This window comes from Pempheris klunzingeri, chromosome 8 (genome assembly GCF_042242105.1).
Source record: "Pempheris klunzingeri isolate RE-2024b chromosome 8, fPemKlu1.hap1, whole genome shotgun sequence".
Lineage (NCBI taxonomy): Eukaryota > Metazoa > Chordata > Actinopteri > Acropomatiformes > Pempheridae > Pempheris > Pempheris klunzingeri.
In genome coordinates this window covers 25,108,516-25,126,229 of record NC_092019.1, presented here as the reverse complement: position 1 = coordinate 25,126,229, position 17,714 = coordinate 25,108,516, and the positions used below count along the sequence as shown (strand labels likewise).

Sequence of the window (17,714 nt, the reverse complement as noted above, 5' to 3'; positions counted from 1 at the left end):
GTGACTGTGTGTGTGTGTGTGCACATCAGCTCTTTTTTCAATAATTGTATTTCTTATGCGGGAAAAAAAATAAAATATGCACAAAGTCAATCTGAGAGAAACACCAGCATGAACGGTATCTCTGAATTTCATGACCATTAATAATACTGTACCTTTAAATGGTCAAAAATCAGAGCACACTGAGCAGAAGGAATGATTTATCAGAAGGCCACTCTGTCAGTAACACACACGGTCCACACACACACACACCACGGCCTCACATGCAGAGCAGGTCCATTCAGTCAGTGTGGCATGCAGTAAGACTTCAGCTGGCACTGAGGATAGCAGCCCCAGACAGAGGATATCCACCTCTAGGATCAGATAAATGAAATAAACACACACACACACACACACACACACACAGTAGCCATTAGACTTGCAGGTTCTCACAAATACTCAATAATGCCTGAGACGCTCCTGGAGATTATTCAGGACTCCAAATTGGATTAGCAGAGATGCCTCTGCCAGCAATTAGTCTGAGGGAATAGATGGGTTGAAGGGAGCACAAAGCTATTAATTAAAGCTTGGGGGGGGGTGTGCCACTGAGTTCATACAGCAGCGATGAAGACGAGTCTCTGTGGGAGAAGAGGTGTCAAGTAAAGTAGCCCATCAGTGGGAAAGCCTTGAGAGGAGCGAGGAAATCAATAACGCCCTGAGCTGTGCTTTTAGTGCTCGTGATGGCTGACTTGGCCATGAGTTTGCTTTCAGAAGAGTCTCGTGGAACTTAAGCACTGCGAAAGTTTGTGAAGTGTTCGGTTGACATGTTTTCTCAAACTCAGCGGCCTCGTTAGAAATTTAATTTGTGAACTCTGTAAGCCAAGCAGGCGACATGAAAGGCGTCTGTCGTGGGGATAGGGCACGACCACAGGCTCCAAGAAATTGTCTCATCAGTCCACGAATGCAACTCCGAGGCGCTCCCCAGAGTCGAGTGCACTCGAGTTGAATGTGAACTGCCTGCAAGTGTTGGACATACCTTTTTAAATGCAAATGGTGGGTTGCATAACTTTGTTGCATGAGCGTAAGTGATACGGCTTAAGTGACTTTTCTTTTCTGGAAATACTTGACATGAAAGAGATGAACATTTTAGATTCGAGAATTATTCCTGCAGAAGCTTGACATCGACAAATGCCTGCCTCTGTCTTCAGTTATTAGTGATCTTATTACTACTACTAGCACTTTTAGTTTTCACATTTCAGATACTTCTCTCATCTCAGCTTGTAGACTTTTGGAAGCACTTAAGAATTACAACGTGTTTACTTTAATACAAAATGAAAACTTGCAGGCTGCTTTGTTTCTTGGGCTTTACGTAGGAACCCGGTGAGCCAAACAGGCAACATGAAAGACATCTGTCAGGGAATAAAGGCCCATTTGGAGAGCAAAGAGGTATTTTCGTCGGTGTATTTCCAGCACGCTGAAGCCGTGTACTACAATCTGCGAGCATTTAAAGCAGCAAAGAAAAGAAGACATCTCTCACTGCAAACTGCTCAAATAAGGATTTGATGTGCCAGTCATACTTTTCTTTGAGCTTAAGTAGAGAAGCGCTATTAGTCACATATATCACGTATATACAGTTACATTTTCTCATCCTGCATCGGTGCTACTGGCAAAACACCGGTATTATATTCATAAACTGCTACATTCCTACATAGAATAGCACATTCAGGAATAAATTAACTTCTTCACTTCCTCTTTAAGCTGTACCACATGGAATCAGTAATGTCTTTGACCTTTTCAAGGTCAATGTGTGGCTTTTTCATCGTGAAGAAACACGAGGTAAAAGAGGACAGCGGTCTGATGTTGGTACGAAGACAAAAGTAGGGTGGACTGTCAGAAATGCACCTTTCTTCTCAGTTGCAAAGGGAAGTGAAAACACATCTTCAGAAAAAGGGTGCATCTGTGTTTTCTCTCTGGAGGGAAGGCTGGGTGTCGAAGGTGTTCAACCCATTTTCACTCCCAGCACGTCAAATATAGCAGCTTGGTCAGCGGCCTGATGCTGCAGGTACCCCTCTAGCATCATTTCTGAATACTGTGATGTCTTATGATGTGCCTTCAGAGTCAGATGACCTCGTATAAAGAGTAAGGAAATGACAATACTGCTCACCTGACTATTGTTACAATGATGATAAGGTCACCTGACTTCGTCCTCACCTCTAAGTCCAAAACTTAATGTTGAAATGTTTCTGAGCAAGCTTTATTTTGAAAGTCAAACTGGCCGTTGCCCCTCCAGTGTCATAGCTTGAAGTGCAGGGCCACTGACCAAGCTGCCATATTTGACGAGGTGGGAGTGAAGAAGATGTTGCCGTAGCGAAGAGTATCAAAAATGGTTGTGACCTTACAGCTGGTATATCGTATCTGAAGGTTTTATTTAAAAAAGGCAGCAAAAAGTTCACTTTTGGCATCAGTAGCAAAACTCAAGTGTCACACTGGGGCCACACAGTCGCACTGGGGGGTGAGCTGAGGGGGTTTAGTGGGATAAATACAACACATTTGTTCTTATATTCTTGTATGCGTGTATTTCAAATCAGTTAGAGTTCCATTCTCAGAGTCAGCAGGCTTCATTTGTGGAGTCTGCACTTGTCATCTTTCAGGGTTTCCCTTCAGATCAGCCCTCCCCGGGTCCCTGTCTGTTCCCTGTGGTTCAGGGGGCACATTTTCTGCTGTGAGGCACTTCACATCCTTCGCTGCCAGCCACCCTCCGAGTTATCCAGTCAGTGAACTCCTGTGCTTCCCAGTTGGATGTTCACCCACTCCCTCATTAGCCAGCCATTCTGCTCCCTGTTCAGGAATCGTCTTTCCTGTCTACCAGTTTCTCAGCACTGATTTCTCTTCTAAAATGTTCATCTCCTGCCTTCCGTCAGTGAGTCTGGCCTCCGCCTCTCAGCCAGCTAACCTTGTCTCCCAATCTGAGCGTTCTCCTCCATTCCCCTTTAACTGTAATGTCTCCCAGTGGTCCAGGTCCCTTCAAGCATTAGTATCTGTATTGTCCCTGTGGCTGCCTGTCTGTCTGAGCCTTAGCCTAAACCTGTCTCTCTGAGCCTTAGCCTAAACCTGTCTGTCTGAGCCTGAAACTTAATCAAAACCTGTTTGAGCCTGAAATTGTCTGTCTGTGAGCCTTAACGTGTCTCTCTCTCTGAGTCTGAACACAAACCTGTCTGTCTGTCTGAGTGTTAACATGAACCTATCAGTCTGACTGAGTGTTAACATAAACCTGTCTCTCTGACTGAGTCTGAAAATGAGCCTGTCTCTCTGACTGAGCCCAAACATGAACCTGTCTGTCTGACTGAGTCTGAACATGAACCCGTCTCCCTGACTGAGTCTGAACATGAGCCTGTCTCTCTGACTGAGTCTGAACATGAGCCTGTCTCTCTGATTGAGTGTTAACATGAACTCGTCTCTCTGACTGAGTCTGAACATGAACTCGTCTCTCTGACTGAGTCTGAACATGAACCCGTTTCTCTGACTGAGTCTGAACATGAGCCTGTCTCTCTGACTGAGTCTGAACATGAGCCTGTCTTAACTTGTCTCTGTGAGCTGGAGTTGGAGCCAGTTATTTCTCTGTTTCTGGCTAACAATCAGATATGTTGGCCCTCTATCCTCTTTCAGGTTCAGTCTGTATCTTTTCATCTTTCCATTCCAGAGCTTCTATTCCGGTTTATTTTTATCTGTTTCTCCAGGCCAGTCTCTATTAGCTCTTTGTATGTTTGCCTCGGTTCTCTGCCCCTGCTCTCTCTCTAAATTTACAGCCTGTGCCCTGAAGTCACCACCTTGGTCAGTCGGGGGGGGGGGGGCAGCCTTTGGGGACAGGGTTCGCTTCATCCTCAGACTCCCACTGTGTCTATTCTGAAAAACGCTGTCCAGCTTCCCTGTCTAGTTGCCCTCAGTGAGTCTCCCTCCCTTGGAGATCACCTGATCTAATCACCAGCCGACCCAGGTGCTCCCCCAGTGACAATCAGCCCCAGTGTTTATATATAGAAGCCAGTTTTCATCCAGTCTTGGCCAGATTGATTATGTTTCAAGGTGCTGTAGCCCTCCAGCTATTGCTGTCCCCAGGGCCTGTTTGCCTGTTACCAGTTTGTAGCCCGTCCCCTCTGTGACGGCTCACTGTTTGTCTGATTACTGGTCTGTTCACTGCACAATTGGTTTCCTGATCTGCCTGCCCATGGCCAGCTGTAGGTCTGTTTTTGACTTTTGAATGGAGTAAAATGCTTAATGCTAGCCTGCATTTGGGTGCAGTTGCCTGTTGCAGCAGTCAGAACTGTGACAGAATGTGGTGTTTGGTAAGTTTGATGTGTTTGACGCCACATGACCTGGTTTAAGCCTCACTGTTAACAAGATTAGTCACACAGCATCTAATTATACGTTCTCCTGGATTTAGATAGAGTTAGCCAAGTGATGACCTTTCTCATGCATGAAAATTCGTTATTTCTATTCTTCTGCATGACGAGAAAACCAGATAAGAATCAACCTTCCATGTGATTTTCCCTCAGAGTCCAAGTTACAATAAAGTCTAACAAAATTCAACCTGAAAACAAGACGGAAAAAGGCTGAAAGTGAAACGGCAAGGAAACTGTGTTTCATCTTTAGACACATGAGAGGTGACTGTGTTGGGTCAATATCACGCATCCCAGCCAGGGTCGATCAGTGCTTGTGGACTTTAATGGGTTTCTCCGCTTGTTTCGCAACCGTCTTGACACAAGCAGGTAGGATTTACAAAATAAAATGATAACAGCTGCTGCGAGGTATTGAGTGGTGATGAGCAGGTTTCAGCCAGCAGCTGCCAAGTCTCTGGCATCACATCATGCAGAATATGTCGGCCGCCAGTTTTCGCAGTGTGCTCGCTTTTTTCTCACCAAGGCTGCTAAGATGACCGTGCGTGTGATGGGTGTATGTATTAAGGTTACAGCAATGTTATCAGTTTGCTGATGCCAATATTGGCCTTGGAGTTAAAAACACAGATGTTTGCCAGATAGTGGAGTCTGCTGCCAATATGACCAGAGTGAAGATCTGATTTTACACCATCAGTGTGTAAAACCTGCAGTGAAGTGCCTAACTGGCTGTAGAGACAGACATCCAGGTCAAACCTGAGCTAGATTTGTTTGGAACGTGAGGGTTTTTATTAAGGTTACACGAGTTACTATTATGGTAAATGGTCTGTGTTTGTACAGCACCTTTCTAACCATTTCGACAACTTTTCCATCACATCCTCATTCACACATTCATTCAGGAGGAATCTAAGCTGGAGGAGACTTTTCATTCACCCACATTGAAGCTGTCCACATTGAGCCTGGGTCTGTTCCAGGTTTCTTCCCGTTAAAGGGGAGTTCTTCCTCCACTGTTGCTCAATATAATATCTGATGCTGCTCATGTGGGGATTCTTGAATCCTTAATGTTGAATTCTTGAATCGTTGGGTCTCTCTCTAATTAAAGAGTTTGGTCTAGACCTGCTCTTTATGGAAAGCGTCTTGAGATAACGCTGTTGTGAATTGGCGCTATATAAATAAAGATTGATTGATTGATTCACAGACTGAAGCTGCTTCAGGAGCAAGTTGGGGTTCAGTGTTTTGCCCAAGGACACTTCAACATTCTGACTCATAGGAGAGGATGGAACCACCAATTGAGGGACAACCCTCTCTACCTCTGAGCCACAGCTCAGTTTACTAATATAAGGTTACTATTTTACTGCATTTCTGAAGGAGTTATTAGAGATTCAGCTGACTTAGGTTTTCATTATTGATTAATCTGTTGGTTTGAATAATGTCAGAAATGTTGAAATATATGTTATAATTTCTCAGAGCCCACGGTGACCTTTCAAACGTTTTGTTTTATTTTATTACAGTCCAAAACCCCAAGTCATCCAGTTTAATATCATAAAGAGGTTGGAACCAGAGAATGTTTGGCATTTTAGTTGGAAAAATGACTTGCTACCATCTTGGGAAGCCGGTGTAATCAATATTTATTCATTACATGAAAATGCTCTGTTTTAAATATCTGCCATAGTCCTTTCCAGCCTTAAAAAACTCCACATGCTTGAAGCTAAATGTGTTTGTGCAGCCAACTGAGTTAACATTCAGTGCCACCTTTAACCGGTCATGTAGCAACTGTTGGTTTCTGAAAATAATCAGTGATTGTTTCTCTTTCATCCACTTCCTCTGGTTTCTCTTTGTAGTTGCATCCAAACATTTAGGAAATTGGTCCTAGGAGTCACAGGGTCGGGTGATTTTTCTTTATGGAGACCATGTTTCAGATCCTTTCTTCTTAATGATAGCTCAAGATTCATTCGTCTCAAAGCCCCATTTTCTATGTCCTACAGTTGGGTGGAACTACTAAAAGGTGCGTCCTGACTGTGTGTATATATGTTTTTCCTATAGTCACCATTGTTGAATCCTGTATGCATTGATAGGCCGACAGCTCAAACTAAAGTGAAACACCGTGGGGATCTGACTGTGTGGAAATCTCTTGTGTCTTCAGGGTGGAGAACTGACAGGAGAGAGCAGAGAAGATGCTCCTCCTGCAGGCGCTCTGAGCCGAGCTCCACCTTCCTCCGTCCTCAGAGACTAACGCACGACGAAAACCGAAACATCCACTAAATTGAAACTTGCCTGACTGAGATGATTCACCAGCATATTTACCGAAAATTCAGCCCACCCAACCGAGGACTGTCAGAAGTTTATTAAGCACAGAGTGTAGTGAAGCAGTCAGTTGTGGTAAAGCTGTCAGCGTGTTTAACACTGCACCAGGTGGGAAGTGTTTTCCATCAAAATGAATCCTGTCTGCCAAGAAAAACTGTTCTCTGCTGTCATTAGGATCATCTGCAGGGGTTATTGGTTCCCTTTGAATTTCCTCTGGTCTAGTTACTACCCAGATTTTCTGATCCATCGTCGGCTATCTAACTCTAATGATCTAACCATCATTTTCTTAGATCTAAAACACAAGCCTTCAAAGCGCCACTAACCTGCACTCGTCACAACAGGTCCTCTGCTTCAAGCCGTTCTAGCACATCTTCACCTGAGCAGGAGCCTGAGTCTTTAAACATGCTCGATTTACTGAGACACACACACACAAACAGCCAATTCAAACAATGCTGCACACAACCACTAATTATTATGTTGCTGCAGTTGGAGTCAGTAAATAATTTATAATTCCTTCTGTGACTCCATCTTTAATTTACTCAGTATTAGTTGACTAATTTGTTTGTTGTCATTTAACTATGTTGCCTTCCGGACATCAGGGAGATTTCTGTAGATTAAAGGTTAATCCGTGTTTTTTTTCTCCACTGCAGCCTCCCTTGGGTAAATCCTGTTCTGCTAGTTTGTAAACCTTTTTGATACAAGAGGCAGCAGCTCAAATCTGCAGTTTGAGCATCTCCTCGTCATCGTGACAACAGGGACAAAGGCCTTACAGCATTGAAAGCCCCACAGACTGCATCGGCTTCAGACTGACATGTCGAAATCACCTGACATGTAAAATTACATTTCCAAGAGATCAAAATTCCTTTTTTGATGCAGGAGATTTCTTTCAGATAGTGGAGCTCAGTCTCTTTCACCTGAATGATTAATAGAGACTAAGTGTGAAATGGGTTATTGCAGTAAGAGATACCATTTGAATCTGCAAGATTCAGCAGTTCAAACGTGTTCAAAAGGAAATGATGACATGCAGTACAAGCAAACTGTTGCTTTGTGCAGGGGAAGGACAAATGCGTCCTTAAACGTTCCATATAGTTCTTTACTGCCACTGATGCTGAGATCTGCTTCAGCAACATGCTGTAAATGGGAAAATTGTGTCTCTGATCTTTGTCTTGTGAAGCATGAACTGAGGGCTGGGAGACTGACACAGCAGCAGCGAGAACCAATCGGCTAGCTCAGCTGCCCTGGCTGTCCAATCAGTGACTCCCCACCCAGGCTTTCATAACCACGTTGTGTACAGTGTATTAAATATGTGCATTTTCATACTGAGCGTGTGCAAGACATTTTTAAATCAGTCTGGCTGGTAAAGTTCCAGGTCTGAATTATTAGAATATCATGATAAGGTGACACTGATTCACATGCTCATCTAAACCACTAATGATGCACTAAAGCAGTTTGTTCAACTTTCAGACCTCATTTATAAGCTCTGGAATTGGATACACACACACACATACACACGCATACACACACACACACACACACACACACACACACACACACACACACACACACACACACACACGCATACATACACACACACACACACACACACACACACGCATACATACACACACACACACACACATACACACATACATACACAGACACATACATACACACACACACGCACACACACACACATGCATACATACACACACACACGCATACATACATACATAAGAATATGGCTTCGATCCTCATTGGGCTCTCATCTCGTCAGGCTTCTGTTAAAGGACTAGTTCGATGTTTTGAACGATGTCGAGCTACCCCTTACCTTGCTCACCGTCCAAACCTCTTGCCCTCCACTGTCCACATGTGACAAACCCCCCCTTGCAGCAGCTCTGATGTCTCAGCCTGGTAACCTCACAGTGAGAACGAGGCTCCAGGAGGCCGCTGCTCCCAGCCAGGATATACCCCAGCATGGGAAACAGCTGCTCCTTCCTGTTATGTAATTATTGAGCCGTATAGGAGCAAGGAGGCAGCTTTTGTTACCACTGGACAGACGTACGGACGTGAGAGTGGTATTAATCTTATCATGAAACCCTCAGACGGAAAGCAAATAAACATGTTTCCTAAAGTGTCTGACGGTTCCTTTAAGGGTTTAACTCTGAGGCCCTCTATGGCAGTGTTGTGAACTGATGGAGGACTCATTGTGAAGTATGTTAGGCCAGTCTGAGCTGCTCTTACCTAATGTAGCCAGTTTGTGTGATGCTTAACGTTAGCTGGCAGGCGTGTATGCTGTGTTGTCTTACTGACAGCTTGCTAAAGGTAAAGCTGCTGTCTTTGTGAGTGTTTAACCTAAAACACCATGGCTTATGGGTAATGGGACAAGTAGGACTTTTGTTTGCATATAACATACGTCCAAATCAGCACGCCCTGCCGGTGTAGTAGGTGCTATCAAACACAGCCTCTAACTCCGCAGCTAACAAGATGACTGCCTCCAGCTTTATTACAGAAGAGGGTCCCTGAAGAGACATCCTCTGCCACTGCGGCTGAGCTTTGGATACTCTGATGTATATGTATGACGTATTCCTCAGACTGGTGTAGAAGTGGCAAAAGCATCAGCATGACAGATGAAATCGTGGGTGAGCTGAGCATCCGTGGCTTCTCTCCATCCTCCTCAGCACCTGCAGTCCTCGCTGACCTCCACCAGATGGAGACGCCGCCCAGCGTTTGGATGCTGACAGTTGCCGGAGGACATTATGTAACCTGAGATTTCCCCAGCTGCTCTGCACAGTCACTCTGTGACCCCTCTGTGGACCGCCGGTCCTCCCTGAGCCCTGGTGGGGGTTCTGGTCTGTCAGGGCGAGACAGCAAAGGCTCCAACGTCTGTCGCCACGAAGCACGAGGAACGGGCTGCTCATGTGTTCTGCTTGAGATGCTCATCACACTTTCATCTCAAAACTGTTCCTGTCCACATCCAGTCTGAGCGGCCAAGTCCATCTGCAGCAGCACCCCCCCCCCCCCCAGACACACACACACACACACACACTTGGGCTCCTGGATATTGTTTATTACGAAGCATTTTTGTCTTTTTCTGAGCATTGCTTATGCTAACGGGTCTTCATAATGACGGGATTGTAATAAGAAACACTGAAATACTATGAATGTCACTATAAACTCACTTTTCACCTCCGCTGGTGTCTTTTATTTTAGAATCCATCCTCTAATGTGATCTTCATTTTATAATTGGGATTATGACTTTTGCAGACAGCACATGAGGGCCACACCTTTCCCTCATCGCAACATATAGCCCTACCTGGAGGATTGCTATGGCAACAGGTTGCCAGTAGCGACGGGGGTACCACTACATCTCTGCGTGCGTGTGTGCGTGCGTGTGTGTGTGTCTGCGGGGATGAGCGGCGCGTCAGGAGGAGAAGGGAGAAAAACAGAAGCGAGCACAGAGGGTGAGGTCTGGCAGCGAGGCAGAGGGAGAACAGGCTGCTGCTCTGTCATGAAGTGAGGTCCACAAGGACGCGTCTGCTCGGTGCTGCCGCTGCTTGTCTCGGTGACTTGGAGTGAGAAGAGAAATCGGATCTACCGGGATGGAGAGCCGCCGCTGACGGAGATCCCCGAGCTCCCCTCACAACAACAGGTTAGTGTCTCCGCGCCGGCCACTCTCACCTGCGGCTGATGCGCTCACCTTTTTTTTTTTTCCTCCATCTGCCCGCTCTGGCTCCTGGTGTGATGCTGGGCTGTGAAGGGGTGGTGGTGGGGGGGAAAGGTGCCGTCAAGACGCACCGGAGACAGGGGAAAAAAAAAAGATCTTTGGTTTTGACCGTTTTGATGCATCCACGTGCGCAGGAGGAGTCCAGCTGTGGCTCATGTTGTGTAGAGCTGGTGATGCACCAACAGATGTGTCAGATGAAGTGTGTGCAGGTTTCATACGTTCATTTAAATGGCCGCTCTTCTTTTCGCAGTGAATTGTTGTGGAGCATTCCTGCGCTGAGGCTGCGGGTGTGTCTACCTTTGATCACACATTTGAATTCCATGCACTGGGACGCATCAGGCTGGATGAATTAGACTCCATCAGTGTGTGGAAGGATGTTCTTATCAGCACTCTCTTGCATTTATACATTTATTAAATGCATAGTTGTGCATTTACTTCTCCAGAATGGCGTCATATTTCTGTCTGTGTTTATCCCCTGTTCCTCTTTTGCTTGCATATCTTTAGGAACACATAACTCCTTACATACAATTATAGAAAATTTAGTTAGAATTGAAGAATTTTAATTGCAGGAGCTACAATGATTTTTTTTTTATATATATATATGTTTATTTCAACATGTGTTTTATCACAATTTTCAAATTCTTCCTCACTTTCACTGGGTTTGGCATTGAAATGTGCGCATTTGTTGGCTTGGAGGGACTCAAAGGTTTATCTCACTGTGTCACTTCCACACACACACGTATGTGTGGAGAAATGCAATGTGGCTCCAAGACGTGTGAAAAATATGAAAGTAGGAAAAAAGAATTAAAAAAATCCAAGATGGAACCAAACAAATGTGAAATGTACATTTTCACACATTTTTTTTTTTTACACATTCATTTTATAGTTATAAAATGACGTATCATACTGTGCTTGTGCGCTGGAACAGGTCCTCAGTGGCCATCCAACAGTCTTCTTATATGATGAAATGATTGACAGCGTGCTGAAAAATAAAGTCCAATAACTCTCCTAAACCATTTCATTTCACCTCCTCTGATGCTCGCTGAATTCTCCATTAGTCATACTCACAACACACACACACACACACACACACACACACACGTAGCCCTGCAGGTTAGATCAACTTTTCAGCATAATTGGCTTCATTTCTAAATTTGTCTCGACGTCCTTGTCACATCCACTTCCTTGACAGTTTGACTCTCGATGCCTGACATCGCTTCATCTCCTCACCGCAGCAACCATCTCTGATGCTTCACAGCTGGACCAAAATAACCTGTGCACTTATATAATGCTGGTCACTTTCTAAAATTAGACCTAGTGTGTCAGTACTTCTTGTCACCTGGAGGCTATTTGGGGGTTCCACAAGTCGTTCTTTTTTCCAGAAACGTAGCTGCTGATGAGCAGCTGTGAGTCCACAGTTGTGTAATATGACCTTTCTTCAGACGGCAGAGATCTCCTTGTAAAATGGGACGTGTGTGTGTCTCTCTCTCTCTTTAAAGTTGTCAAAGGGAGCTTAAATGTTTGGTGGAACTCAGTTTAAGAGTGTCAAGAAAAGCTGCTGTCACAGAGCTGCTGATGATGTAAATGTTGGGAGTCTTTAAGGCACATTATGTAACCTGCTGACCAACAGCAGCCCAAAGTGTTAATGTGGGTAACCTCACTGTGTCCTTGGAGGACAGGAAGACAAGATTATGATTTGACAGTAAACGCCTATGGAAAACCAGCAAACAAGGGAAACAGCCCTATCCTTATCATTTTTCACAGCGAGGGCAATGAATCACTGCTGTGAAATATCATTTTTGAGTTTAAAGTGTGATGGATTACATGCTGCCGATCAGCGAGGCAGGACTTAAGGCTGCTCTCTCCCCGTCTCTCCCCTGAGAGCTGCCCACAGAGAGGCTTTTTTTTTTTCATTTTTAAGGCAGAAAGAGACAGCTCTGCTGCCTGTCATGTCAGTTCAGGCAGTCTCATAGCAAAACCACCCCCCCCCCCCCCCCCAAGTGATTGTCAGCCTCTGTGACGGGCTCACAGAAGCGTGACCAAAGGACACAACCCAAAAAGATTGGAGTTTGTGTTGTGCAAACATTTCTCAGAGGCAATTGATAATCTGGAAATGATCTAATTCATCTGAAAATGATAAGTGGAGCCAATTAAACACATTTTTTAAGTTTGCAAGAAAAGTTGGGGCCACAACCTGGGTCTTTTTTTTTTATTTAGGTTTATAAAATTCTACTTGCCAACAAAACTCCTGATCTGGTGAGGCAGTAGCATGGCTATATAGCAGGTCCCATCTGCATACGGGTATTTGCAGGTTCATGTGGTTTACTGTTGAAAAAACCCATTATTTCTCTCCTTCAGATGGGGCTGCTGCAGCTGTTTTCAGCCTCTGTCAGAACAGAACAATCTGCTGCTTCACATCTTCATGTTGGCAGTTAGGAGCTGGTGTTAGTGAGGAGAAAAAACAATCGCAGACAGCGAGGTGGATTCAGGAGGCTTTCAGGGAGACTGGGCCTGCTGAAGGTCACATGATCAACAGATCCCCTTATGACATCATGCAGGGAGGAACATCTAAATGGCGTGTTTTCACACACGTTCACACATTCACATAAAAGACGGAGCAGGAAAGGAGGGACGGTGGTCCTTTCTGATCTCAGGGCACACCTCATGAAATGCTTTTTAAGGTCTTTTCTACATAAATATTTTTCATGAGAGTGTATTTTGCATAACATGGGACCTTTAAGACAACGAACACAAGAGGTCTGCGAAGTTCAGTTTTAGTTGATAAAGTCTGATACGATGTTCTCTCCCTTGTAATGCGCACAGATTGGACAGAGCTACTTTCTGGTTCAACTTTGACCGACTGTACTTACCATAATTCATATTCACATTTTGCCAACACAGTGGGCAGTTGTAAGGTGCATTAGTGTGTGTTTCTTCATATCCAGATCATTTAGTTGAGAAAGTTCAATCAGAGGGGTTAGGAAAGCAAAAAAACAACCTGTAGATGTTTCAGATGTTCCTCTTATCTAATCTTTGTTTTTATTTTTCTTCAGTTGTTGGATTATTGACAGTGTTTCAAGCCTCACAAAAATCATTCAGATGAAAAAGGGAAAAACATCAACTGCTGAGGCGAAATAGGCGAAGGGAAAACAACCTTAGATGTCTGAGCAATCTCACAAATCTCAGGTTTAAAAAAAACATAATGTCTGCAGTGCTTCTGTACTGTAAATAAAATAAGAACTAGATAAATAAAAAATAGAAGAAATTCATTAGACGAGAGAGATGAAACGATAAAGTATCCTGCCGGCTGTTCTTGGATTGATGAATATACTTTTTACATAGCAAACAAGTGCGATGAAGTCACAGCCTCGACATTAAAATAATATATTAACTCTGTAGATACTGTGTTCTGCATTATTGTAATAATATAATTAGAAATAAATCTCATTTCTTTATGCCTTCTGCCCATTGTGACCCATAGCAAACTCTTCCAACTTACCAAGACTGCTGTTATTGTATATTTTTGTTATTTTCATTAAATCCCACTAAAAACCAAAACCAATAATGTGTCGGTCCATTTGTTAAAACTTTGCAACTCCCTAACCCAGCTGTTAGAAAACAAGCTCACTGACTCCTATGGAAGATGTACATTTTTTTTTTTTACACGTTTCACAAATATGTAGTCTTATTTTAAAATAAAGGCTCAGTGATTTCCCTCAGCAGCTGGGGCACAGACATCTTTAGCAGAAGCTACTCAAACGCAAGTACGCAGTCCATTTTAATTGGGTCTATTTTCAGCTGTGGATTAATACACATTTAGAGCTCTAGTAAATATTTCCAGCCGCAGCACGGTGTACGTGGGACTGACTCAAAGGAAACTACAGTGTGTGCGTTGGTGCTAATGAAGGAGCGTGTCTCTCAAAGGCAACGGTGTGGCTCACTGATGTGTTTTTATAGCTGATGGACAACAATGGAGCTCTATGGCACAAAGAAATGAGATATATCAGGCTCGGATAGACACAGACAATGGAAGATGTTCATTGTTGCTTTTGGTTGGTTAATGGGATCCACTGACAGTGAGACACATATAGACCGGCTGTGTCCTTTAAACATATAGGACTTGGATTGTAATCCAGGAATCTTAATCAAGACAGAGCCTCCGGATTAGGTAATATAGCAGGAGCCACGTTAAGACACAGTTCAGGGGCCCTGTAACAGCTGCCTGCTTCACCTGGTTGCAGCGTTTATTAACCCGTTTGTGTGCACGCCTCCTCAGTGTAACCTTGTTCATGTATGACCATGTTTAGAACTAAATGGGGCCTTTCAATATTGTGGATGCAGATTGGAGATAGTGTTGGACATTTCTGAATAGCAGGCTGTGGTATAGTGGAGGCAGCGACATTTCTAATGTTGCCTCCAATAAACGTTGGATAACTGGCCCACCAAAGAGCCAATTCAAACACCTTAGCTCCAGAAATTGAAGGCCAAAGGAGTCCCCAGAGGCCTCTTTGCTCACAGAGCGGGCTTCTCGCGTGGTGTTCCAAAAATACCCATCTAAGCGCCACTTTGTTCTGGCCTGAGACACATTTTGTTTTGTTCCCCTCGTCTGTTTCAAGTCTTGAGATTTTTCCTGTTTCTCCATTACACTGAGCTGATATATCGGTTTGCTGATTATTCTGCCAAACCACAGAGGACATGATCCTCCAGTATAATCTGTCTGTTTGGATTCTCTCACGCAGGTCTTATCCACTGAGCCCAACTTCCCCTCCAAAATCTTTAAGCAACCGACAAAGAGCTGGAGCCGAGACGATCAAGCATGGATGTGCCCCGGATGGCCGAGGGCCTCTTCAGCAGCACGCTATCCTCGTCGGGCGGCGGCCATCACGTGCCTTCCTACCTGACGCTGGAGCAGAAGGCAGCCTTTGTCTTCGTGCTGTTGCTCTTCATCTTCCTGGCCCTCCTCATCGTTCGCTGTTTCCGCATCCTGCTGGACCCCTACCGCAGCATGCCCTCGTCCAACTGGACAGACCACACCGAGAAGGACACGTTCGATTACCGCATCGTGTGAGGAGCTCCAAGGGTGCACAAGTAGGAGGGAAAAAAAATTCAAAATAAAAGACTGATTACATGCTAAAAGAGCACTTTGGCCCTCAGAACAAATGACTGCCGATTCACCAGGAAACAGCTTTCAGACTGAAAAGAGTTTCGACGGCAGATTGTCGTCGAAACTCGAGCGCTAAACCAGAGTTTAACAGCTTCTCCCTGCCAAAATCTGAAAATTCTCAACTTTCAACAAGACAACCGTAACTATGCTACGAAGATTAGTGATCGAACCACAAACTACCACGACCCTCAGTCCAACTGATGCGCCCGAGCCAGTTACGGTTACCCATAAGCCCTTTTCCCTGCCATCAGTTCTCTTGTGGACTACCTCGTTCCTCCTCCATCTCATGTGTGGAAGACTTAGTATTTTCTGACATCTCACACACAGGGTCGAATACCTTTTAATATCCGAGCCAGTTGGATAATAAAACAGTGTTTACATCTTTCCATGTTTACGTCCTTAGATTTTTATTGATAATGTAGACAATCAATGTTTAAAACAGTCGTTGAAAAAAAATCCTTTGCAGAGTAAATCGTTGAGGTTGTTGAGATCTTTTGTTTTTAGTGTGTTTTGTCTTCAGTTGTGGACGGACACGAGAGGTCCAAAAGACTTTGTATGACTGACATGATTCAGACAAAGAGGAATTCAATGCCTTATGTCTTTGTCTTTGGTCGTTTCCTTCTAGACGGTAAGAGTGGCAGCAGGGTCATAAAGCAGGTAAAACCACGGCTGAGAAGGAAACTGTTGTGGAAAAGTTGTCCCTTTAATGTTGTGGAAAGGTTCGGGCGGATAGAAGCCAGCAGTGAGTAACTGTAACTTTTGTGTGTGTGCGATAACAAACTATTTGTCCCTTGGTCTTGGAGCGGCCTGCAGTGTCCACGTCTTTAGATGTCAACAACCAAAAGAGGTATTGAAGAAAAAAAAAACGTTTACTGTGCTGTACCGTGTGCCTAATTTGAAAAAAACTACAAAAGTTTAGATTGATGTTTAGGAAAAGGAAAGAAAATGGGTCCATATTTTTGTCTTTAAATGTAGATTTTTTGTGTGGTGCCCATTTAAAGGAACTTAAACAGCATTTTACTGCCTGCAGTTGGTATATTGACAGTTGGTATGCCACATCTGCAGAGTGTTGATGATGAAGATGATGATGCATTCTCACATCAGACCCTTTATGAACCGATGTTGTGGCTCTTTCGTTGGGCAATTTTTCAACTGTGCGCCTTATAGTGTAGATTGTTTACAGTATCGTAGGTAGCGAAGGCACTGGGAATCAGCCAGTCACTGATGCGACTGTGTCTTTGCACTTCACGGAGATGTCATACAACCTGCTAAAAAGATGAAGAAAAAAAAACAAACCTTCCCTGCTCTTGTTCCTGCCGGGACAGGAAGTGAACTCTGACCCTTTCGACGACATGTGATGTTCTTGTGATCTGCTGTGGCCTTTTCCTACCTATCGCAGATGTTGCGATGTTGTGCTGAGGTGATGTGTTTTGGGTTCCCCCCCCCCCCCGCATGTATTTCCTGCAGAGTATCCTCTCCGTGCATGATAAATGGTGAAGTGCTTTAATCCTGATGTTGTAGCTGTGGGTCAGTTGCTCAAGCAGCTATTTCCTGTCTGTACTGGAGCCTTTTGTTTCGATCTGTTTTTCGCCTGGAGCCGCCGTTCTTTTTCTAATAAAAAGGATCAAAGTGCACAACTGCCTTTTAACGTGTTTTATTTCATTAGGCTCATTCACCAGGCAGGAAAGGTGGCAGGTATTAAAGACAAACAAAAAACTGGATGAGAAAAAAACGTTCTTCCAGCCACCCTGCCCTTTTCAAGGCAGCCATATGTGCCGGAGGACCAATACATTCTTTTCCCCATTTTATCAGCAGCTGGCAGTGGTAGCCGGCAGGTGTCTCGATTGGTTTTCTGTGAACCCAGACACTTTGTCTGGCTACACACACACACACACACACACTCTCCATGCTCCAGGCCCAGGCTGCTCTTTGAGCCGAGACCCTCCAGAACACCATGCAGAATAACAATCTTCTGTCTGACACCAACACTAAATATGTTGATATGCAATCATCTGCTGCACACCTCCTGAAAAGACCTGCATCATTTCTCCCACCGAGGCAGGACGTGGATAGATTGACCTATGAGTTTTGTTTGCAAGTGGATATGTTGTGCGTCTGTTGTGTGTTACCTAATAATTTTGCTGATATCACACATCTA

General features: G+C 44.3%; 1 protein-coding gene across 1 annotated transcript; it reads left to right on the top strand.

Moving 5' to 3' along the window:
- The first annotated feature begins 15,208 nt into the window (after positions 1–15,208).
- LOC139205809 (cortexin-3) lies at positions 15,209–15,460 on the top strand. The gene has a single exon (XM_070836135.1). The coding sequence runs from the start codon at positions 15,209–15,211 to the stop codon at positions 15,458–15,460; it is 252 nt and encodes an 83-aa protein (XP_070692236.1).
- Positions 15,461–17,714: the final 2,254 nt, after the last annotated feature.

What these genes read in the sequence shown, in the direction of transcription:
- LOC139205809 (XM_070836135.1), top strand. Translation starts at nt 15,209, where the DNA reads ATGGATGTGCCCCGGATGGCCGAGGGCCTCTTCAGCAGCACGCTATCC.